Source organism: Folsomia candida, unplaced genomic scaffold (assembly GCF_002217175.1).
Source record: "Folsomia candida strain VU population unplaced genomic scaffold, ASM221717v1 Fcan01_Sc024, whole genome shotgun sequence".
In the NCBI taxonomy this organism is placed as follows: domain Eukaryota; kingdom Metazoa; phylum Arthropoda; class Collembola; order Entomobryomorpha; family Isotomidae; genus Folsomia; species Folsomia candida.
The window spans coordinates 471,120-495,343 of NW_019091216.1; the positions used below are offsets into that span (position 1 = coordinate 471,120).

At 31.2% G+C, this 24,224-nt stretch overlaps 1 protein-coding gene across 2 annotated transcripts; it reads right to left on the minus strand.

Moving 5' to 3' along the window:
* Positions 1 to 31: 31 nt before the first annotated feature.
* Positions 32 to 24,224, minus strand: LOC110859039 (prolyl 4-hydroxylase subunit alpha-2). Of its 2 annotated transcripts, XM_035859267.1 has the most exons (12): positions 23,835 to 24,224; positions 23,181 to 23,314; positions 22,514 to 22,552; positions 18,780 to 18,944; positions 9,846 to 10,102; positions 9,050 to 9,171; positions 6,970 to 7,188; positions 2,712 to 2,915; positions 1,925 to 2,205; positions 1,096 to 1,234; positions 469 to 534; positions 32 to 235 (listed from the first exon to the last, which is right to left on the minus strand). In XM_035859267.1, exons 4-12 carry the CDS (start codon positions 18,839 to 18,841, stop codon positions 47 to 49), a joined length of 1,539 nt encoding a protein of 512 aa, XP_035715160.1. In that variant the 5' UTR covers positions 18,842 to 18,944; positions 22,514 to 22,552; positions 23,181 to 23,314; positions 23,835 to 24,224; the 3' UTR covers positions 32 to 46. The 2 variants fall into 2 exon arrangements, with proteins under 2 accessions (XP_035715160.1, XP_035715159.1); XM_035859266.1 differs by lacking the exons at positions 18,780 to 18,944; positions 22,514 to 22,552; positions 23,181 to 23,314; positions 23,835 to 24,224 and adding an exon at positions 13,906 to 14,504.

Below are 24,224 nucleotides of genomic sequence, written 5' to 3' on the forward strand. Positions count from 1 at the left end.
AATTAGTCATAATGAATGATGGCGAACAGGTTTGTTCAAATTTTGATCAAAATTGATAAAAATACTTACCCCATTTGATCCCCTGACCGACGGGACATCCGCCATGCAACGATAACGGGTCAGGCTGCCCATTTCTCTTGAGGTTATACCAAAATGCGGCCGATCCTCGGACCGCCGGAGTAGCCACGCCGACGCGAGGAAACGCTGTCCCGCCACCCATCGTCACGTTGGAGAACTAAGGAAACCGTATTTTCTTCATAAATAAATTTCAAACTCGGTAATAAATTTGAAATTCCAGGCTATACGGAAACTCAAATGGTATCGATTTGGTAAAACCTTTGTTCCGTTAAATTTCATTTCATTAGTTGATAATAAAATTAGCAATCACTATTTTGAAATGACAAGTTTTTTACCGGTCTGTAGTCACAAAAAAGTTGTTACCAAATTTTTTACAGTGGAAATTCTTACGTAAAACATGACCGTTGCAATTCTGTCGCCCCGAATTAATTCTTTTTCTGGGATAAATGGCAGATGCTGAAATTAAAAAAAAATATTTTTGTAAAAATTTATTAATTTGGGGAACTCTGCAAATATGTAGATGGATCGATTTGAAGGGTATTTTATTTTGACCACTGAAATGATCTCCATGCCATAAATTGAACAGAGGGCGGATATGTATTTAAGAAAAATTTGTGAAACATATATGTCACGTATATATGTAGAATTTTTAAAAAATTCGTACTTTTGAAATTCATACTCTTGAGTTTATGGGTCCAATTAGCAAGAAAAAGTGTCTTATATCGTTGAAATATTTACAAAATATATGATTTTTTGTTAGGTATGAAAAAGATTTAAATGTTTTTCAGATAATACCGGACATGTTTATGTCTTAAAACCTGGAAATTATGTAAAAATATTTTAAAATTTTCGTAACCTATAAAAGTTAAGAGACAAAGTTCGATCGTCGGAGGTCAACAAATTTAAAAAAAACTGAAAATAAATACATATCCGCCCTCTGTTTATGACCCCAGAACGTGTTTCAAATCGGTGACGTATTTTTTTCAGGGTCCAATATGTAAATTTGTTTTTTCTAACCGCCTCGTTAAACAGGAGGTCAAAATGTTGTTGGTAATGTCCCCCGATTGCGCCATAGCTGGAAAGTTGCAATTCCTCCGCGTTGGATCCCGCCTGGGCGTTCAATCCCGTCAGATCTCCAATTATTGCAGGGATTCTCCTAACAAAATGGAATTTAATTGATCGAATTAATCAATAATTTGTAGCATAAAATTGGATTAACTTTAAAATTTGCAAAGCCTGCCAAAAATTGTATTCCTAAAATTTGAGAAAATAAAATTTAAAATAAAATTTTGAAAAGGTTTGACGCCAAAGGTTGCAATTTTGAAAATATTTCAAAACTAATTTCTTAACTTTTAGATAGGGTCCAAGGACATAGAAAGTTTCTTGCGAGTTTGTTAGCGTCGCAAAGTTCGTAAATTTTACAAATTCTTAATTTATGATTTTCAAATTAAAGAAAAATTTCGTACACGTTTAGACAGTTTGCTAAATAAGCTTGGAAGCTAATCTCGTTTTATCAACAGTATTGTACGCAATTCGCGAAAGTTAAAATTTGCAAGTCGAAGATTGCATTTTTGTAATTATTTTAAGCCATTTTCTTAATTTTAGTAAAGGTCTTTTTAATTAACACAATTAACTTTTTGCAAATTCAAATTAAACAAAAATTTTGTATACGTTAAGACGGCTTATTTAAAAATTGCATTTAAGTAACTCGAAATAAGCTTCGAAGTTCAATCTAGCATTATCATTAGTATTTTGCAAAATTCGCATATTAAATTTTGCACATAAAATTTTGCAATATTCCACAACGAATTTTCTGTTGCATCTAAAATATTAAAAATTAACGTACTTAACTTTCTCATCTGTGGGTTCGTCGTAAAGCCACGTGACTTGGGAAGTTCTCACGTCACTCTTCACATCTCTGTCGTCAGGCGAGCCTAAAACTCGGCCGCGGGAAAGCGTGGCGGCATTTCGAGTTAAAATATGGTGGATCGTGGTGTTTCGAACAATGTCGTAAAATTGGAGGATTTTTGGTTTAATTGAGTGCACCTCGACCCCCACGGGGGACAGGAAGGTGAGAGGAGTGTCGGATTTGTAGTAGCAGAAGAGCTGGCGACGAATTTCGAGAGGCTGTAAGGAGCGAAATATTGTGCATTTTTTTGGAGGGGGGGGGGAATTAAAATTGAAATATTTTGAATTTTTTGGGGAATTTAAATTTAAATATTTTGAATTTATGGATGGATTGGATTTTTTTTAATTTTTGGAGGAATTTTAATTTAAATATTGTGAATGTTAGGGTGAATTTAAATTGGAATATTTTGAATTTTTGTGAGAATCTAAATTAAAATATTTTGAATTTTGGAGGAATTTAGACTAAAATGTTTTGAATTTCGGGGTGAATTTAAATTGAAATATTTTGAATTTTTTGGCGAATTTAAATTGGAATATTTTGAATTTTGGAGGAATTTAGACTAAAATATTTTGAACTTTGGGGTGAATTTAAATAGAAATATTTTTAATTTTTGTGAGAATCTAAATTGAAATATTTTAAACTTAAAGGATAATTTAAATCGAAATATTTTGAACTTTGGGGAGAATTTAAGTTGAAATTCTTATAAATTTTTCTATTCCCTCACCAAAAGGTTTTTCCCGCCGCAAATTGCCTGATAGTTCCAGGCATCCATAAAACTCTCGGTTTCCCTCCCAACGACCAAGTTGTCCGGAACATAATACAAATTATGGCGCGGGACGATTAACGTGGAAACATTGGGGCTCAAAGGGTGTGAGAAATAGGCGTATTTGTTCATCGCATCTTCCTTCGATGTCATCCCTTCGTTGTGCTAAAAAAAATTGTAAAAAATAGAAATTTTATCACGATTTTTACTGCTAACGCGATCAGAGAGGGGTTATTTCCAAATTTTTTGTTTCATGACGATCAACCCTTTGAAAACAGAAATTTCAGAATACTTAAATAATATTTTCATATTTCACATATTTTTACAATTAAAATAAGTTAATGCATATTTTCACATATTTCTAGGTATTAACATATGCAAGTACACTCTTAGAAATGGGGTTACGATTATAACCAAAAAGGAAACGTATGTGACTCTACCGCCGTGGTTATAAATTTGCCATCAACTGGTTATAAATTTATTAGCTCTGGTGACAATTTAATACCAAGCCGGTGAAGCTTCATAATTAGTCGGTGACAATTGCAACCACTCGATGACAAATTTATAAAATCACGGCGGTAGAGTCACATGCATTTACTTTTTGGTTATAATCGTAACCCTATTTTTAACAGTGTATTTAGAAATATTTCCGCTATATATTATTTAGAAAATAATAAATCTCTTACATATTTTTCTTAAAAAATGAATACACACTCTCAATAATTTTTTGATGATATTGTCACCGGCGGAGGTACTAAGCAATTCTACCGCTTGGGTAACAATTTATCACCGAAGGGTAACATATATACAGAGGCTAAATCCTGCTCAGCCCCGAATGTCAACGCTCAGGTAATACAAATATTACCGATACCGGAGGAAATTTCTTACCATCAAAAGACAATTTATTAGTGTTACCACGTGGTAGAATAGAATTGCATAGTATCTCCGCCGGTAACAATTATGTCAAAAATTTTGGAGGGTGTATTTTGTAAATGTTTTAACGATGTGAGACGAAATCTCTCTTGAAATCTTACTTTGAGCTTGCTAAAAAGCCAGCAACAAGAACGAATAACCTATTATTAGTATTTTGATGCAATAATTTATCTTTATTTTATAATTTGGCGTTAATATCATACCTGTGCAAATAAAGCTTTTTCATTCAAAATTCATTCATCCCGATTTCTGACTGAAGATTTTCATTCACACTCAGTCATTTTTGTTCAAATTAATTTCATTTCACTTCATCTAACTTCATTTCTTATTTCGCCCCATGTATGTATTAGGCATAGGGTGATAAATGAAAGGAATGAAAATTCTTTCATTCACAGTCACTCATTTGAAATGACTGACTTTTTCACTCATTTTCATTCAAATCACAGGAAATTCATTTCCATTCACCATCATAATCATTCACATGAATGAAAGTGAAAAGGTATGGTTCATAGGAATGAAATTTATTTTGTCATCTGAGAATTTCATACTATTAGATTCGGAACCTCTGATGTGCTATTGTGAATTCTCGAAGTAAACGGGACAGATTTGATTTGAATTTCAGCCCGCCTCCAATGTTAATCAAGTGGGCACGTGATTTTGGCGCGTAGAAATTCTGTCCCGTTTACTTCCATGCACCGCAATACATTTTGCAAAATTAGGCAAATTTTTGTTTTAATGTAAAGCAAACGACGCAACATTTTGCAGACGAAACAATATTTGTGCAAAAATTAATTTGGCACGATTTCATTAGATAAAGGACAATGATTTCTGTAATTTTCACACCCCATGATTTATTCGCGAATTGTGATTTCTGTTTTCACCAAAAATTTGGACACACAATGCGATGGTTTGAAGTGTAACCCTCCGATTTGGTTGAAATTTTGAAATTATGTGGTCCATGTCAACACAACCAACGTTTCTTCAGGCAGTTTGTGCGATGGTCAGATGTAAAATATTTGAAGTCAAAGTTTAAAAATGGGCGATTTTTAGCAGGCGGAGGAAGCAAACTCAACTTTCATTCTCTTCCCGTGAAAAAAAATTGCATATTTTTTTCACTTTTTCCTCCAATAATTTGGCAAATTTTGACCATCGCACAAACTGCCTCAAGAAACGTGGGTTGTATTGACATGGACCACGTAATTTCAAAATTTCAACCAAGTCGGAGGGTTACACTTTACACAATCGCATTGTGAGTAGATTTGTAATTAAAAAACAGATCTGTAGTTTGGAGTGAAATAGGTCTACTACTTATGCGGCTTTCTAATAATTGACTTTTCAATCAAGAGGTGTAATTTGTTATTTATGAACTTTATTTACTTGGTAAACCAGGTTATCAAATCTGATAGATATGTAGAAGATATGTAGTTTACAAATAATATTTCCCTGTAATTTATTTCGACGTTAGGATCTTGCACATTAATATTTTGGTAAATTTTTTGCTTTATTAATTAGCTTGGAAGGCTTCACTTCTAAACTTTTTGAAAATTCTAAATACATAAATGTGGGGATGCTAATTAAAAAAAAACATTGTTTGCCAATATGTCTTTTAAAAAATATGGATGTGTCGCATTTCTTAAAATTCATTCGATTTTTTGACGATTTTTATTTTGCTTTTATGACTATTCCTATTTTTCAGGAAACAGATAAAACTATGCTAAAATTTTCTATGTGATTTTACGATGGAAATCTGCAAAACTATTTGTTTGTACTTTTAGATTGTAGGAATTTTTGTTTTAAATATTGTAACAAATTGATAACTATATTTTTATTAAAACAGGTCAAGGTTTCCTTTCCGTCGATTTCAGGGTATTCCGACCCAGGGTTTTAATGGGTTGGGTTTTTTGGGTTTTAATGGGTTTTAATGGGTTGTTAATGAATAAAACCCAACGGGTTTTACCATGTTAAATGGGTTTTATTTGGGTTTTAATGGGTTTTATTTGGGTATTAATGGGTTTTATTAGGGTTTTAATGGGTTTTAACTGTGTTTTAGATTATAACTATATTCTAAAAGTTGAGCACATCTGTTATACGTTAGACGAAGGTATTTGACGGCAGCTAAACAGTTTAGTTTATTAGTACCATAAGTTTTGAAAACCAGGAATAAATCAGCAAATGCATACCTCCCCTTACCACCATAGGTTTCAAGTGATACAAAAAATTAATTTCGGAAAGGAGAATGTGTAACTGGTCATACATAATTTAATACTTTTTGCGACCATAATTAATACGTTTTTCCCAAATACTTCTTCTTTTCTCGATAGTATCGAGTCAATACACTATTTCACTGGTACGAATCAATTAAAAAAAATATTATAGTATTTTGTTTAAATTTGCAAAGTTTTTTAAAATTTAAAATTTCAAAGCGATCTTAATTATCACCTCTGGAAAAATCGAGTACTTGTGGACAGCGAAATACTTTATGATGAGCAAAAGATGTATATCTGTAAAAAGCACTTATTATACTTTCGACCATAATACGTGATTCCGTTCAATTCCGTTGTTCATAAGTACTTGATTCTTTCCAGAACTGATACTGCACATTAAGATCGTTTTGAAACACTCTTTGAAACAATAAATTTTAAAAAACATTTAAACAACTTGGATTTCATTATAATGAGAGGAAGTATTCCGTAAAAAGGTAATACTTATGGTCGCATAAGTATTAAACTATGATCAGTTAAATAGGATCCCTTCACAACGGATACAAATTCTAACTTGGACCACGAGGATTTGCATATAACTAGAATTGGATCGCAATGTTGTGAAAATTTCTTGTTCAGTGTATTACTTATGTAAAGCCTAATAAAACCCAATAAAACCCATAAAACCCAATAAAACCCATTAAAACCCCTGGGTCGTTACTTTTTGATTAAAACCCTGGGTTTTTCCGAACCCTGGTCGATTTGTAGCAAAATCAATTTTTTCCCTATATTTCTTTCTTAAGTTTCTAAAAAACCATAGGCCTTTTTACTTTAAAGGTTTTAATTCTAATTTGTTTTACATTGTTTGACAATTCTAAACACAAAAGTATGCTGATTATCCCGTTATTTTTTACACGGGGTAGTTGCACTCGAAGCACGAAAAGAAATGTGAGTAAAAAAGGTGTCAAAATATTTTGTAACACTGTTTATGAAGTTTGAATGAATAAATATTTTTCGAACAGGTATGCAAAAGGGCTGGGTTTGGAAAAAAGGGATAAAAAAGGTGTCAAAATATTTTGAAATACCTTTCGCACAGTGGTTAAGAGGACTTCTTCGGCCATATTTAGTGTGAGTGAGGTCTCGTCGGCGGGGTCATAATTTTGGAGAAGGGTTTTCCTCGCGGTGTCCAACCATTGGAGGCCGACGGCATAAAAACCCATCGCCGACGCCTTGACGCCAACGTAATGCTGGTCGAACGCGGAGGTCAGGCCGACTCCGGGGACGCCAAAGTTGCCAGAGACAAACTAGAGGGAAAAAATAATATTCACGCTAAACTTTGTAAAGTGTGTAAATTTTATTAAATTACAAATTGGTATAAACTTGTGAGATATCTTGCAAAACGAGAAAGCAATTCGGGGAAAAAAATATTCACGTCAAACTTTGACATTTCAATTTTTGAAAACTTTGTAAACTCTACAAATTGCTGTGTACTTACTGGCCAGCTAAAACAATTATAAATCAATTAGACGAAATAATATGCACGTTAAACTTTGTAAACTGTGTGAATTTTTTTAAGTTACAAATTTTTAAAAATTTATAAGGGAGCTAAATTAACTAGAGATCAAATAGGGGACAAATATTCACGTTTAATTTTGTAAACTTTGTTAAGTTACGGATAGTTATAATTTTACGAGGCACCTACACTCAAAATAAGGTAGTAATGAATCATTACCATGCGGAATGACTATGTGGCTCTACCACGTCGGTTACGATTTGTCGTAGAAATGGTAATAATAAGTTCAGGGAAATTCAAATTCATTACCAAATATTAAGGAAGTGAATACCATTATGTATTAAATTTGAATTTCCCTGAACTTATTATTACCATTTCTACGACAAATCGTAATCGACATGGTAGAGCCACATAGTCATTCCGCATGGTAATGATTCATTACTACCTTATTTTGAGTGTAGCAAGCTACCATACCGATTAATTAGGGGAAGACACATTTTTAAACTTTTCATAATCAAATTTACATAATCAAACTTTTTAAAATGTGCGAATTTTGTAAAATTGCAAATTTCCACAGATAAATTTACGATGCAGCTGACAAGTTACTTGATATAAATTGGTTAAAATTTGCTAACAAATTATACTGCAAACTTTCGTTACAATGTAAATAATCTGTTACCGAAAAGCACAAGTATATGACTCTTCCAAAGTGGTAATGATAAGTTGTACCGTGTGGTAATAGCTTGGTAATAAAGTTTTAGCATCATGGTAACAAATTTTACTACTTGGTAAAATATTATTACCAAATTTATTACCGAGAATTCATTACCTGCGTGACTTTACGGGATTATTAAGAGTGATAAACAAAAATTATAAACTGCAAAATCTTGTTAGCTATTTTTCACCGCCGTAAAACGAAATTAAAAAAAAATGTTAATTTATTTTAAATAACTTTCAAGGTTGAATAATGGATGAGATAAAAGGTTAAATTAATTTTTAAAAATTCTAATTCAGAAATCGTGCTTTAACTTTTTATTTTTAATTTAAACAACGTGTTTACATTTTTTATTGCGAAAACTTGACGTGACAGGCAGATTAAAATGAATACAAATTCAGGAACTTGGAAGATGTTTTTTGAATTGTTGTTCGGTTGAAGATGAATTTTTAAAAATTATATTTCAAAAATTTGAGCATGTGTTTTGAGCATGTATTTCCCTTTTATACTTAAATTACGTCCATTTCAAATTCAAAATTTGCACATATGTACCTGTTCAAAAAAACGTTTCTCATTCAAAGTTCAGTCATCCCGGTTTTTGACTGAAGATTTTCATTCACACTCACTTCTTTCAAACTTATTTCATTTCACATCATCAAACTTCATTTTTTACTTCGCCCCATGTATTAAGCATGGGGTGAAAAATGAAATGAGTCAGAAATCCTTTCATTCACAGTCATTCATCTGAAATCACGGAATATCTCACTCATTTTCATTCGAATTACGGGAAATTCATTTTCTTCCTCTATCATAATCAGTCACATGAATGAAAGTGAACAGGTATGAATTTGCATAAAAATTTTACGGGGTTATACAAGGTTTGCAAAAACTTGAAGTGACAGACGGACTAATACGAGTAAAAATTGGATTTAATTACCTGGTCGATGGAGATTCCGTAGGTCGACTGAATTCGGAGAATCCCGTCCACCGCCCCATCGACATCTTCCGAATTCGGAATTCTTATCTTGTCAAACATGTCATCCATCAAGGTCACGAAATCTGGGGAATATTCAAATTTCGTTAATTTATCCTATAAAAAACATTTAAAAAAATAAAAGACTTTAATTAATTAATAAGTTTCCCAAATGTTTCAAATAATTTTACCTAATAATTTGCATTATTTTTTTAGGCTGCTTAACCTATTTTTAATATGTTAGAAATTATTGTCGCAAAGAATTCAATACTTCCAATTCCTGTCCCAATTCGAAACAAATCTGATTTTCGTAATTTTAGAGAAATTATTTAATACATTTGGTCAAATATCGGCTCGGAAGTTTTACAATTTGGAAATTTTACGAATTTATAGTTTTGCCTCAAGTTTTTTTACCCTTTTGAAAGTATACAAATACAATATCAATTAATCTCGTAAGGAATTAACCAGTTTCAATTTCCGTAAGAAAAAAATCGGTTTAGTCGATAGTTTAGGAAATCTTTCATAAGATTTGTACAAAAAATTTAAAATTTCATAATTCCATATTTTCATATTTCTTTTTCGCAAATCTGACAAATCAAATTAATCGAAAACTTTAGGAAAAATTTTCCAAATTTTATGATGTTTGCCTGCTTCAATTTCCGTTAAAAATCAATTTAGTATGCACATAAATATTTAAGTAAATTTTTCATAGAGTTCGGTTTTACTTCGTCGCAAACCAGAAAAATCAAATTTTTTAAACCTGTTTCAATTTCCGTTTCAAAATCCATTAAAAGTTCGACCAATTGTTTGCCAATTCTGCGAATTATTCTGAACGCGGCGATCGGATTGCTGACCGTGTATCGTTGCAAATCTGTCAATTCCGCGTGTTCCTGGAAGGTTGGGACGCATTTTTTGTCCCAGTGACGCGCCCTCGACTTCCGGATGGATTTGTGCAGTTGTGGGTAATTCTTTTCCATCTGAGGGGAAACCAGGCTGGATTCGTATTCTTGCAAATATCTGGAAATTTCGAAAGTCGATTATTTTTAGGAAATTCTATGTTTTTTTTTACTTTTGGCTCGAATACATACACTGCAAAAAATATCGTAAAATAATAAAATCAATGTGATGAATTAAAATGTTGTTAAAAATTGTTTAAATTTTATGCCAAACAAAGTTGGAAAATCACAAAATTGATGGAAAACCCAGATTTTTCAGTGTCTCATAATTGTTTCAAGTGTCTCATTAGTCCCCAATCATGATTGGGGTAGGGACTTCTCGATAATTAAAGATTGAAATTGAAGGCAAAATTAATAAGCATTTAACAACAAAATAATTAAATTGTTTCTATTTTTGTAAAACAAGTCGAACGTTCATTATTACTCGTGTAAAAAACAAGATTATCAAAATATCAAAGTCTTTAATGATCAAATATGCATACCAATTTTAAATTATATTAATAATAAAAAATTTATAGTAAAGTGTAAGTTTAAAATTAAATCATAATTTCAGGAAAACCTTCAAAACGCGCATATTTCACAATTGAGTTGCCATACCCAAAAGTTGAAAGTCAATTTTAGGAGAAAAGGAATTTCATAATTTTAATCAGGTGAAGCGTGGTTCTTGGACAATTAAAGGTTATTGATTTACTAAATTAATTTGTACGTTAAACTAAGAGAAATTTAAATTAGAAATTTAAATGGTTTAGAAATTCTAGGTATTTAGAAAATAATTAATAATAATTTATATAATTTATTTAATTGTCACATTTTTTGTGAAACAGTTCGAAAGTTCATTACTAGTCGTATAAAAAACGGTTTTACAAGGTTATAAAAATATGGACAAATATTTCACAAAAAATTCGTATGAAATTTCTCTTGTTAAGTGGTTAATTAAAGAAAATGCATATTAAGCTGTTCAAAAATAAGTACTATTTCTGAAAAAGTGCAAAATTATTTTACAATTTTAAGATACACACACGTGTATTTCACAATTGGAAGTTCAAGTTTTTATCGTCCTAAATTAATTTCCATGTTATTAAAAGAAGTAATATGAAAGACGAAATTAATAACCATTTAACAATTAAATAATTAAATGGCCACATTTCGTTAAGCAGTTAAGAAGTTTATCATTACTCGCATACAAACAGTTTTACAAGATTATAAAAATATGTAAGGACCAAATAAGAATACAATTAAAGGAAATCCATTACAAATTTTTAAGGAAATTTTAAAAAAGAACCCTAATTTCTGAAAAACTTGTCAGAAATATTTCTAAATTGATGGCAACACTTAAAAGTCAATAGTTAAATTTTTTTGGAGAAGTAATACCTAAAGTATTTTGAGATGGCAAAGACACCATTCCGGTTTTTTTTTATTTCCTAAATTAATTTCTACGTTATGTAAATAACTATTGTGGAGAGAAGTTTGAAATCGTATTAAAAATTAACTGAGGACGAAATTATTAATAACTTGCCAACGAAATAATTAAATTTTCACCATTTTTTGTGACTAAAATAGTTCAAAAGTTAATCATTACTGGAATAAAATAGTTTTACAAAATTGTCAAAATTTGTAATGGCCAAATATGAATGCATAAATCGAGTCAATTAAAAAAATTCTGGTCAAAATTGCCAATCAAAATTATTCCTTCAAAAATGAACACCATGCATGAAAAACTTTCGAAACCAAAATAATTACAAATCGAAACGCGACTCGTAAAGCCAGAAATTAATTTTTTGCAGAAAAATTAATTGCAAAAGTTAATTGCAAAAATCAATTGCAAAAGTATATTTAAACAGACATTTAGCATAATATTATAAAATTGAATGCAATTTATTTCCTAAATCAATTTCTGCACGATTCAACTAACTCTTACGAAAAAAGTTTGAAATCCTTTAGTAACCAAAATTGGAGATTAAATTAATAATTATGTATCAACTAAATAAACCATAGAAACGAGATGTTGCAATTTTGCCTATACCGACCCATTCACGTTCATTCATTTAATGATGAATGAATAAATTATTCATTCAATATTCAAAATTTGAATTAATATTGAATGAATATTTTATTCTGACTTTTGAATAAGTTACTCAAAAATAGTTCTCAAAATCAGTCGAACTGCATAGGTCTAAAGTCAAAATTTAATTTCTGGAAAAAATTAAATTACTATACTTTACTAAGGTGTAAACTTGATTTGTACGGGTTGAATTTATTTATTTCCTAAATTAATTTCTTCGTTATTCACACACTCTAAATAAATTTGATTAAAATTTACTCAATTTTGAGTAAAATTGCCACCAAAGCAACTATTGAGTAAAATTTACCCTGAGAAAGGTAAAATTTCCTCAAGGTTGAAAGATTTTTGCTCAACCTTGAGTAAATTTTACCTTTGTCAGGGTAAATTTTACTCAATAGTTGCTTTGGTGGCAATTTTACTCAACTTTATTTACAGTGCATAACGCTTAAGAAAAAGAAAATTTGAAACCTTATTAAAAAATTGAAAACGAAATTAGTAATCAAATTAACCAACTATATAATTAACTCGCCTTGATTTTTTTTTTGCAAAATAGCTCAAAAAGTTCGTCATAAAAACAGTTCTAAATGGCATGATTATCAAGGTAGACAATGAACAAATCCATGCATGCATATTTTAAATCATACCAATTAAATAGAATCCGCTTTAAAATTTTCAATTAAAATTATGAAGAAAATAAAATTTTTCCGAAAAACTACTCAAACTAAAATATTTCTCAGTAGAACTGCATTAGTCTAAAGTCAAAATTTAATTTCTGGAAAAAAAATTGAATTACCAAAATTTTATTTAGATCATAAATTAATTTCCTCGTAATTCACATAACCATTATGAAAAAGAAATTTAAAATCCTATTGAAAAATTCAACACGAAATTAATAATCATATTTAGCAACTAAATAAATAATTTTTTTGAAGTGGTTCAAAATAAAATCATTTTACTCGAATGATAAAACAGTTTTGAAAGATTACCAGAATATTTAATAACCAAATATGCATACATATTTTAAATCGCGTCAATTAAACAAAATTTATATCAAGGTTTTCAATGAAAATTTTTAAAAAAAGAGCACTATTTCTGTAAAACTTCTTAAACAAAGGTGTTTTCTCAGTTTAATCGTAATACTGGAAGGTTGAAAATTTGTTCTGTTAGGAAAAAATAGTTATTTACATTTAGTATTTTAAGTGTCTGTTGAGATCTCCTAAAATTTATTTTGAAATTTTGAAATATTTATATTCTGAAGCATTTTGAATCCTACGAAAGTTAGAATCACTTTATTAAACAATTAATTAAGTTACTTGTTACTATTTTTGTAAAATAGTTCGAAAGCTTGTAAGTTCGCTAATTCTCGCTAAAATTTTGGCATCAAAAATCATTTTCTAACTCCAAGGATAGTAATGGTCACATGTTTAAGTTATGTTGCGATCATACCTGTTCACTTTCATTCATTTGAAGGATTATGATAGTGAATGAAAATGATATACTCCTCATTTGAATGAAAATGGCTGAAAGATTCAGCAATTTCGGATGAGTGACTGTGAATCAAGTGATTTCTCACTCATTTTTTCACCCTATGCTTAATGAATTGAGCGAAGTAAGAACTGAAGTCGGATGAAGTGAAGTGAAATGAAATTGAAAGAAAATGATTGAATATGAATGAAAATCGTCAGTCAGATATTGGGATGACTTAATTTTGAATAAAAACTCAATTTTTGAACAGGTATGGTTGCGATGCCAAAATTGATTTAAAATTTCCCAGAAAAAGTCTGAATTTCGAATAACATTACCTTTCGATAAGTCCTAATCTCTTTAGGAGGGCGGTCTTGTAGTCCAGAACGGATTCGAGGATGACCTGTTCATGCACCGCCAGCTGACCCAAACCCACCAACGACGTGTAGTAATCCTCACCCTTCCCGGAAACCAAACCCACTAAAAAGATCGACCCTAATGCGACGATTAATTTTAAATTTAGCACGGATTTTTTCGGAGGGAACGATTTTACGACCACCATATTTTTTTTGATTTTTGAAGAACAAAATGTACACTGAGCGTAGTCACCGACTTGTGTTTCGTGTTTAACAAACCTACGAAGTTTGAAAAATATGTGTTCGTGACACGATTCGCAAAATTAGATTTCGCAAATCTGCACAAATTCAGGATTCTATTTTGATTTGATTTCCATGAATTATTTTCAATTTTAATTTTTACAACATCGACGTCTTATTTTCGCATTTAGCAAGCCTGCAAAGCTCGAAAAATTTATGTTGGTAACGCAATTCGCAAAATTTGATTTTGCAAAATTTCACAAATCTGTGCAAACAGTTGATCCTATTTTAATTCGTTTTCCTAGAATTATTTGCAATTTCTAATACGTTTAAATGAAATGATTTGGATTAGTTTAGATTTAATTTTCATGCATTTGCGATATTGAGATGAAGGGAGGGATCATGCAGAAATGTTTTCGTGCCATTTTATTTTGCAAGCGTTTAATTAGATTGCGAATTCTGCCCCATACTTTCTGCATGGCCTGTGTAAAAATACGTAATCGTGCAAATAATCTGTTCAGATTTTGTATGAAATTAAAAAAAATCTTTATTATTTATTTAGCTGGCTTTTACCATGTATTTGATCAGTTTGTGGTTGTTATCTTTATCTGAGCATGCGTAGTGCAAATTCGATGTTTTCCATACAAAAAATAAGTTCCTTAACAAGAAATATGTAACTTACACATTTCTTACTTGCACCCGAAACACTCAATTTCCCTGCAAAAACTGGGAATTTGGTAACTTCAAACAATGGTCACGACTCACGAATTCACTAATTAGGAATTAATCAGTTAATTATAATTTTTTTTTGCATTGTGAAAATCAACCGCTTTAATTTTCATGGGTTTAAAGTAGACCATTTAAAGTAGACCAAAGTGGACCACCACACTGTAAATAATCTGGTAATAAACATTACCGAAAATCACAAGTATGACTCTACCAAAGTGGTAATGATAAGTTGTGCCGTGTGGGGGAATGGCTTGACAATAAAGTTTTACCATTATGGCAACGAATTTTTATTACCTGGTAAAATATTCTTACAAAATTTATTACCTAGAAATCATTACCTGCGTGACTTTATCGGATTATTAAGAGTGTAGGAAACTTCACTGTTTGTATTTTCAATGTTTGAAAAGGATGTAAAAATGTTTTTAATATATTTTTTTCCTACGTTTTATAGAATTTTATAAAATAAAAAATTGAATTTGAATTAATAAAATTTTGATTGGATTGCTAAATTAGAGGCAAAAATAGACAACATCTACAAATCATATAACTTTCGTAAGTTATGAAATTATACAATTTGGCGTCCAACATTAGCAAAATTAATCGCAATTTTTTAGCATACATTTTGATTACATTGGAATTATTTGGAATATTTTGCAAATATTTGAACGATATCAAATTGGGGTCGAAATGTGATGAATCGAATGATGGGTCGATTTCTTTGCTCAAAGAAATTACGAACTATTGTATTATCAAGTTTGTTCGTCGCAACTTCGTAAATTTAGGATTAGAAAAAATTATCTAGATTTTGAAACGATTGAAATTTCTTGATTTGTATTTTTTATGTAAAAATATAAATCTACATGCAGTACAGTACAGTTACGTTACGTATGTGACTCTACCGCCGTGGTTATAAATTTGTCATCAAGTGGTTACAATTGTCACCAACTAATAAAGTTTCACCGACTTGGTATTAAATCGCCACCAGAGTTAATAAATTTATAACCAGTTGCTGACAAATTCATAGCCACGGCGGTAGAGTTACATACGTTTACTTTTTGGTTATTATCGTAACCCCATTTCTAAGAGTGCATGCACCAATTTAACGCGAGCTATGAGTTCAGTTACCAATAAAAAAGATGAATTATCTAAAAACTTACAATGCAAGTCTTTTACGTGTACAACTCAGATCGGGTTGGGACCAATTTTATTTTGTTCACCACAAAAAAAATAAGCATACCCGTATTTTTTAATTTTTCATAATGTGCTAATTTGAGAGCGAGGCGCGAATTTTGAAACATTTTTCAGCCAAAACCGCGGTTTTTAAAAATTCCGTAAATTTTCGAATTTTAGCGCGAATCCAAAAATTCGAAAACATTTCTCTTCAGAATGACTGACCTGACTTATGGAAAATTCAATTGTCTCGAAATTTGACTTTCAAATTTTTTTGCCAGTTTTTGAAATTCATTAAAATTATACACTCTTTCAAATTTTTAATTTTTCAAAAAATAATCCATTTGGATCCAGTTTGCGTGTAAATAAATACACTGTAAAGCATCCGGTTGAGTCACATATGTACTCCGGGTTAGTATTGATTTGATAATAATTCATTACTGGATTGGTTATAGTTTGATTCTGAGCGGTACAGATTTCATTACCAACTCATTACTACGCCGTAACGATCGATATTACCGATGCCGGTAGAGTGACATATGTACTCCGTCCGGTAATGATTCATAAAAATTCAATACCAGTTGTCTAAGAGTGTACTTAAAAGTAGAAGTTCACTGAAATGTTTGTAATGTATGTGCATGTTAATGTACGCAGTGAGCATTTTTTAAATATGTAAATTAAAAATGTAAAATATTATAATTCGACATTACCCACATTAATTAGATTAATTAATACCGAATACAGGGAAAAATGCACTATATTTAGTTGCAAATATGAAACAATTTTAACGCTGAGAGAACAAAACATGTTGTAAGTGTGTATTTATAAGTATTATTAAGCATTATGTATAACTAATAGTAGTGGCTTAGAGAGTTTGTAAACTGTCGAAACCATGTATGATGCTTACTTAAATTAACTAATGTTGGTAGAGTCTCCTTCTCTAATTTATAACATGATATGTTTTTTTTGTATCACATATTATGATAAGATCAGTATAATAAATACTATTATTATTATTTTTTTTTCTTTCACTCGAGGAAAAATACTTTAATTCTTCTCCACGTGCTTTTTTATTATTTAGAAATTAAGTAAGTGAGCAATTCGCTTATTAAATGGTGTACAATTTTGAAAAATTATGCAAGTTAATAAACCGCTGGGTTTCCATTCTTTAGTTTTAATAGTAGTTTTTGTACACTGGGTTGTGTTAGGTAGGTAAAACATTTTCAAAAATTAGGTTAATTGAAATATTAATTTACACGAATTTTGCTGGTGAAGAGGTGTTGTCAATCAGAAGGTGAATCAAAATTGAGCTGCAAAATTCCCGCAGGTTAAAATTTTGGTTAGTCAAATCTTTGGAAATTTAGAACGAGTATGACCTTGTGTACAAAAATTACCATGGAAAATAAAGTATTTTAACCCTTTTGACGAGTAAAATACATCAAGCATATTTTAATTTTTAAAAGGTTAAGCAAGTAAATCTTTAATGTTGAAAATGACAATTTTAGGAACAAAGAATACTCCAAGTAAGAATTTGGTGGAGACAGGATTTCAGCAAATTGTCAAAAAAATGAAAACAAACTTTTAAAAACTTTATAACAACCCAGTGCAAAATTTCAGAAACTTACCCAAATTTGAAATTAAATATGAATTTTTCTTTTAAATTTTGACTAAAATAAATAATTATGTAAATATCGCATTTGGTGCTTAAGCTTTTAAAAAATTGTAACCATTAAATTGAAAATAAAATTGTAAATCTTTAACGTTGAAACCGAAAATTTTAGAGATAAATAATACTTAAAGTAATAATCAGATGCAGTTGAAACGACCGTGAATTTCATAAAATTATTAAAGTTTTAAGCGATAAAAATTTTTGAAAATTCTTAAATAGTATACCCCATTTGATCCTCTAGTTCTTATAAAAAAGATCGTAAAATTCTAAAAAAAGTAATAAAATTTTAACGAGAAAGAATAAATAAAGTAATTATCAGATTCAAGTCAAGCCAAAAATAAAATTCAGAAACTTTTCCAAATTAAAAGAAAATATAATGTTTTCCCTCAAATTTTGACCAAAATTGATAAATTGTGTACAATTCTAATTTGACGCTCAAGTGATTAAAAATCTTGTAATTCAGTAACGAATGCTAATGTTATGAATATAAGCCGTCCTTAAAGTAATTATCAGATCCAAAACAGAATGAAACTTCAGAAACTTACCCAAATTAAAAATAATAATGAGTTTTCTTTTAATTTGCAATAAAAAATTGATAAATTGATACAAATTTATGCTAAATTATGTACAGTTCCAAGTTAAGTATTAAAATAGACTTAGTTTTTTAAAAGAATTTGCAATAAGTTAAAGCAATTGTTTAACGTTGGAAAAGAAACAAACAAACAGTCCTTAATAAGAACTGTTTATTCCTAAAATTAGGGACTACTTAAGTATATATCATATCAAAAATTGAATTAAATTTCTTGTAAAATTAAACTTGTCCAAATGTAAAAAAAATATTTTTTTTTATTTTCTCGAAAATTGATAAAATAAATACAAACTCAATTTGACGCTCTAGTGGTTAATTTTTGCAATTCTTTAACATCGGAGAAAAAAATTGTGAATAAACTTTAAAAATTAGTATTAGATAAAGTCAGGCACATTTGAGAAACTCGTCAAAATTATCATATTTCTTTCAAATTTTGATAAAAATTGATAAAATACTTACCCCATTTGATCCATTGACCAACGGACATCCGCCATGCAACGATAAGGGGTCAGGTTGCCCATTTTTCTTGAGGTTATACCAAAATGCCGCCGATCTTCGGACCGCCGGAGTGGCGACGCCGACGCGAGGGAACGCCATCCCGCCACCCATCGTTACTTTGAAGAACTAAAGATGCAGTATTTTTCATAATTAAATTTCAGAATGGGTAATAAATTTGAAATTCCCGCTTGGACGGAGTGTCGAATGGTAACGATTTGGTAAAAACGTTGTCATTGTTCAATTTCTTTTCCACTGGTAATAAAACTAGCAAATCGATTTGAATATTCCTACACGACGGACAAGTAAAGAACCGTTTTTAAATAAATTTTAAGCTAGGTAATAAATTTGAAATTCCCGCCTTGACGGAGTGTCAAATGGTAACGATTTGGGAAAAACTTTGTTACCTATAAATTTCGTTTCATTAGAACAAAACTAGTAATAAAGTTGCTTAATCTTAAAGTTGCTTAAATGTGCACTCTTAGAAATCCAGTATTAAAATAATACCAAGCGGTTTTTATATATGACTCTACTAAAGTGATAGTAATAAGTAATACCGTGTAGTAATAGCGCGTTATTTAAGTTTTACCATATCGGTAATAAATTTTTACCGGCCGCTATAATTTAATTTGATACCAAGTGGTATTAACTTTACTACCGAGAAATCAATACCCGCGTGACTATACCAGATTTCTAACGTTTTTTCCGTTTGTGTTTGACACGAAAAAATTGTTACCAAAATTTTGACCAAGGAGGAATTCTTACGTAAAACATAACCAGGCCCCGTTCTAGGCAATGCGCCCTAGGCAAAACCATTATGGCGCCCCATTTGCACGAACCATTGGTGCTCTAAACACTTTTAATGGTACACAAATTTTCATTTTGCAGTGTGGGGTTATCTTCAAAAAGAGAGCACTACCTGCCATAAGTTTTGCCACATGTAAAAATTACTCTCCTTTTAATGTATACAACACAAGTAAATTTTTTAAAAAAATCAGCATTTTTAATAACCTTAGTTAAATATTTTTATTTCCTGAAATAAATAATTGAATATTGTTATGGCCTCTTTAACACTTCTCACTTTTTGAGGATTTGCTTATTAAAAATTAAAATCATGCTACCAATGGGGACGTGTAAGATAGGACATACGTATCTCCGAGACTCGGAGAGATTTAATGTTAATCTGGTCAAACACGGACTCCAAGTTTGACCAGACTAACAATAAATTGTCATGCTCAGAAATAAGCGGAAACATATTTCTCGTGTTTTAGAATGCGCGTATTTTCGAATGTGGCAGAATTTAAAAATAAAGAGGGTCCACTATCGTCGCGGACTTCCCCGTAAAGGGCGCGCTAGGCGGGAAAACAGCGAAATTAAATTTCGAAAAAATTATTTTTGAATAGACCAAGTTATAAGCTTTCCATTGATATATGTCACCAATTATTGAGTCATGGCTAAGACTAGAATAACTTGAGTTGAAAGGCAAGAGTTGAAAAAAAGAGTGATTGAGTTTCATAAAAATCGAACAAACTATGATTCTAAAATCACTTAGCAATTTTTCTAGCAAGAAGGTATTCCTCATTCAAATGTCAATTCTTACATAAAAAAGTACGAGGAATCCAATGAACTCAAATTCAAAGTCCCCACTGGTCGACCTGTAAAGGTAGCGACGACAAAAGTCAAAAATCGGATAAAAAAAATCTTCAAAAATTATCCATCAATGACAATGGCTGCAGCGGAAAGGAAGGTCAAGATTTTAAAAAGCTATCTTAGCAAAATCGAAGTCCATAAACTAGGGATTACAGCAAGGGCAAAAAAACCAGCACCGAATTACAAACCAACAGGAAAGGATTCATGCGTTCTGCAAGAAATTGTTGAAGAAGATTCGGGGAAACGTGGTCATCATGGACAATGAGCCCCACGTCACAGCTGACCCTTCAAATCTTCCAGGAAGGCATTTTTTCCATAGTTCCAACCCCTATCAAGTAAAATATGAAGACCAAGTCCAAAAGAAAGACCAATTCCCAAAAAAATGAAGAATTTGGCAACGCATGTCTAGCATTGGTCATGTTTCCGATCCCGTCATTTTGAAGGGTACTGTAAACCAGGGGGTTTATCTTAAATCATGCATTAAAGGGGGATTGGAATCGTTTATTACCAAGGATCATAACAAACTAAAGTTTTGCTTTGGCCTGACCTCGCAACTTCCCATGACGCCAAAAAGGTCACTCAGTACCGACATCTGAAAAAAATTGAATTTGTGCCAAAAAATGGAAACCCACCAAATTTTCAACTGCGACCAATTGAGAAATTCTGGGCGCTGACTAAATCCAAATATTCTAAGCTTTCAGAAACGCCAGACACGTTACGAAAATTTATGAACAGATGGAAGAAAATCAGCTTGAAAGTAGGTGCAGCCTATGGGCGGAATTTGACGCGAAATCTGAAGAAGAAAGTGCAATCTGTAGCAGATAGCGGAATTCAATCATTAAAATTTTAACTGTATGGCAATCCAAACCCTTTGGTTGTAAACATATGCAATTTTTTTGAAATTGCATTAACTGTGTATAAAGTTCTGAGCATTTTATTACATCAGTCCGCGACGTTAGTGGACCCTCTTTAACTTTACAGCCAAAATCGGGATTTTCAAAAGGCCGTCGTTTTTCCAATTTTACCAGATTTAAAAAATTAAGCACAATTCTTACTTACTTTGTACAATTACTTTCCTGAGATTTTTAATTTTAATTTTGAAATTATATTTGAAATTTTCATGCTACCAATTTTGCCGAGTTGCTAAAATTAAAGACGCAAAAAACAAAAATTAAAGACGCAAAAAACAAAAATTAAAAAAACATCGGTTTTTTGGACATGAATTTTCATAATTTCAGAGAAATAAATCTGAGCAACAATTGTACCCATTTTTTTAATTTGACTCAAATTCGATACGTTAAAGCGTTTTAAAAAATCCAGAGGTTGGCTGAAAATTTATTAAAAAATTCTACCACGGGGAAAACAATCGCATTAAAGAAAGCGCAAAATTATAAATATGTCCACTTATTTCTGAGTGTGACCAATTTAAAATTTGTCCGGCCAAGATCGGAAGATGCCCACCCTTTTTGACTGTAAATGTTACAAAGAAATTGCTAAATGTAAATGTTACAAAAAAAGTTCATCTGGCAGAATTTCCAAGCTAATAATTTGTGAACAATACTAACAAATAAAGTTTTGTACCACACATTTCAGGGAAACTAAGTTTTTTATACGTATTTATGTTGTTTTTCACGACAAGATATAAAATTCCGTAAAGTTGTTTTTATCTAGTGTATAGGGGCGCCTTTCGGCGCCCCCAAAATTTCTAGCGCCCTAGACGGTTGCCTAGCTCGCCTATACCTAACACGGGGCCTGAACATAACCGTTGCAATTCTGTCGCCACGAATTAATTCACTCAAACTAAGGTAGTAATGAATCATTACCATGCGGAATGACTATGTGGCTCTACCACGTCGGTTACGATTTGTCGTAGAGATGGTAATAATAAGTTCGGGGAAATTCAAATTTAATACATAATGGTATTCACTTCCTTAATATTTGGTAATGAATTTGAATTTCCCTGAAATTATATTACCATTTCTACGACAAATCGTAACCGACGTGGTAGAGCCACATAGTCATTCCACATGGTAATGTTTCATTACTACCTTATTTTGAGTGTTCTTTTCCGGGATAAAGGGCATATGCTGAAATTGAAAAAAAAACAATTATTATTCACAACTTATTAATTTGTTGAACCCTAAACAAGAGTGGATCGATTTTAAATGACCTCCATGTTATGAAAGAACAAGAAAAATAGGATGCCTATTGATCAGAGGGCAGATATTTACGCATTTACGAAAAATTGCTGAAATTTTTATATAATATTTGTATTTAAAAAATAGCAAAATATTATTCATACAAAAAATAAGAATTTTCTAAAAATTCGTATCATTGAACTTAATTCCTTGGTTTTTTTGTGATCCAATTTCTTAGAGCAAAAAAATTTCGCCTCACATCGTTGAAATATTTACCAAATATTGATATATTTTTTTAATCAAATAGATTTTCGACCTTTTTCAATAATAGCAGAATATTTGTCTGAAAACCTAGAAATATGAAAAAAATTGTGTAGTTTGAAGTAATTTCAAATTTTTGTGATCTATGCAAGTTATGGGAAACACACCGGCAAAGTTTAACCGTGGGTCGGCATAAAATGAAAAAGTTGAAAATAATTAAATGCATATCCGCCTTCTGTTTATGACCGGGTTTGAAATCGGTGACATATTTTTTGCAAGGTCTCCTTAATTTAAATAATCTCCGTATTTTTCTAACCGAATCGTTAAACAGGATGTCGAAATGTTGCTGGTAATGCCCCCCGATTGCGCCGTAGCTGGAAGGCTGCAACTCCGGTATATCCCGCCCGGGCGTCCAATCCCGTCAAATCTCCGATTATTGCGGGGATTCTCCTACCAAAATTGGATTAATTAATGTAATTTAGCAAGCAATTTTTCATAAAATTGTGGATCAGTCTTATACTTATAGCTTGAAATTTGCCATGAAATTACTCTTACTACCCAAAAAATTGATGGAATTTGTTATCGCTAGAAATTGTGGAGCGAAAATAAAAAATAGCATAAAAACTATACTCTTCTATGATTTGAAGCCGAAGATTGCATTTCTGTAAATTTCAAAATAGATTGCTTGATTTTGAGATGAAATTGAAAATCGCCAGAAATTTAGTACGCATTACTAGCGTAATAAATTGCGCTTTTTTAGTAATTAGCGTTATAAATTGTGCAACATTAAATAATTTTGAATAATTAAGAATTTCCAAATTTTAAGAAAAATTGTGCTGAAAAATTACACACAATGCCAAACTTGATTTGGCTTCTATATTTTAAAAATTCGCACATTAAAATTGGCAAACATAAAATTTTTGCAGTATTGAACCACGAATCTATTTAAAATATATACAAATTAGCATACTTAACTTTCTCATCGGTAGCCTCATCGTAAAGCCACGTGACTTGGGAAGTCCTCACGTCACTTTTGACGTCTCTGTCTTCCGGCGAGCCTAAAACTCGGCCGCGTGAAAGCGTGGCGGCATTTCGCGTTAAAATATGGTGGATCGTTGTGTTTCGAACGATGTCGTAAAATTGAAGGATTCTTGGCTTAATGGAGTGCACCTCGACCCCCACGGGGGACAGGAAGGTGAAGGGACTGTCGGATTTGTAGTAGCAGAAGAGCTGGCGACGAATTTTTGGGGGACTGTGATATTTTGATATTTTGAAATTAGGGGTAATTGAAATTAAAATATTTAGAATTTTTGAAAGAGGTTAGGTTGAATTAACTATTTTTAATTTTCGGGAGAAATTT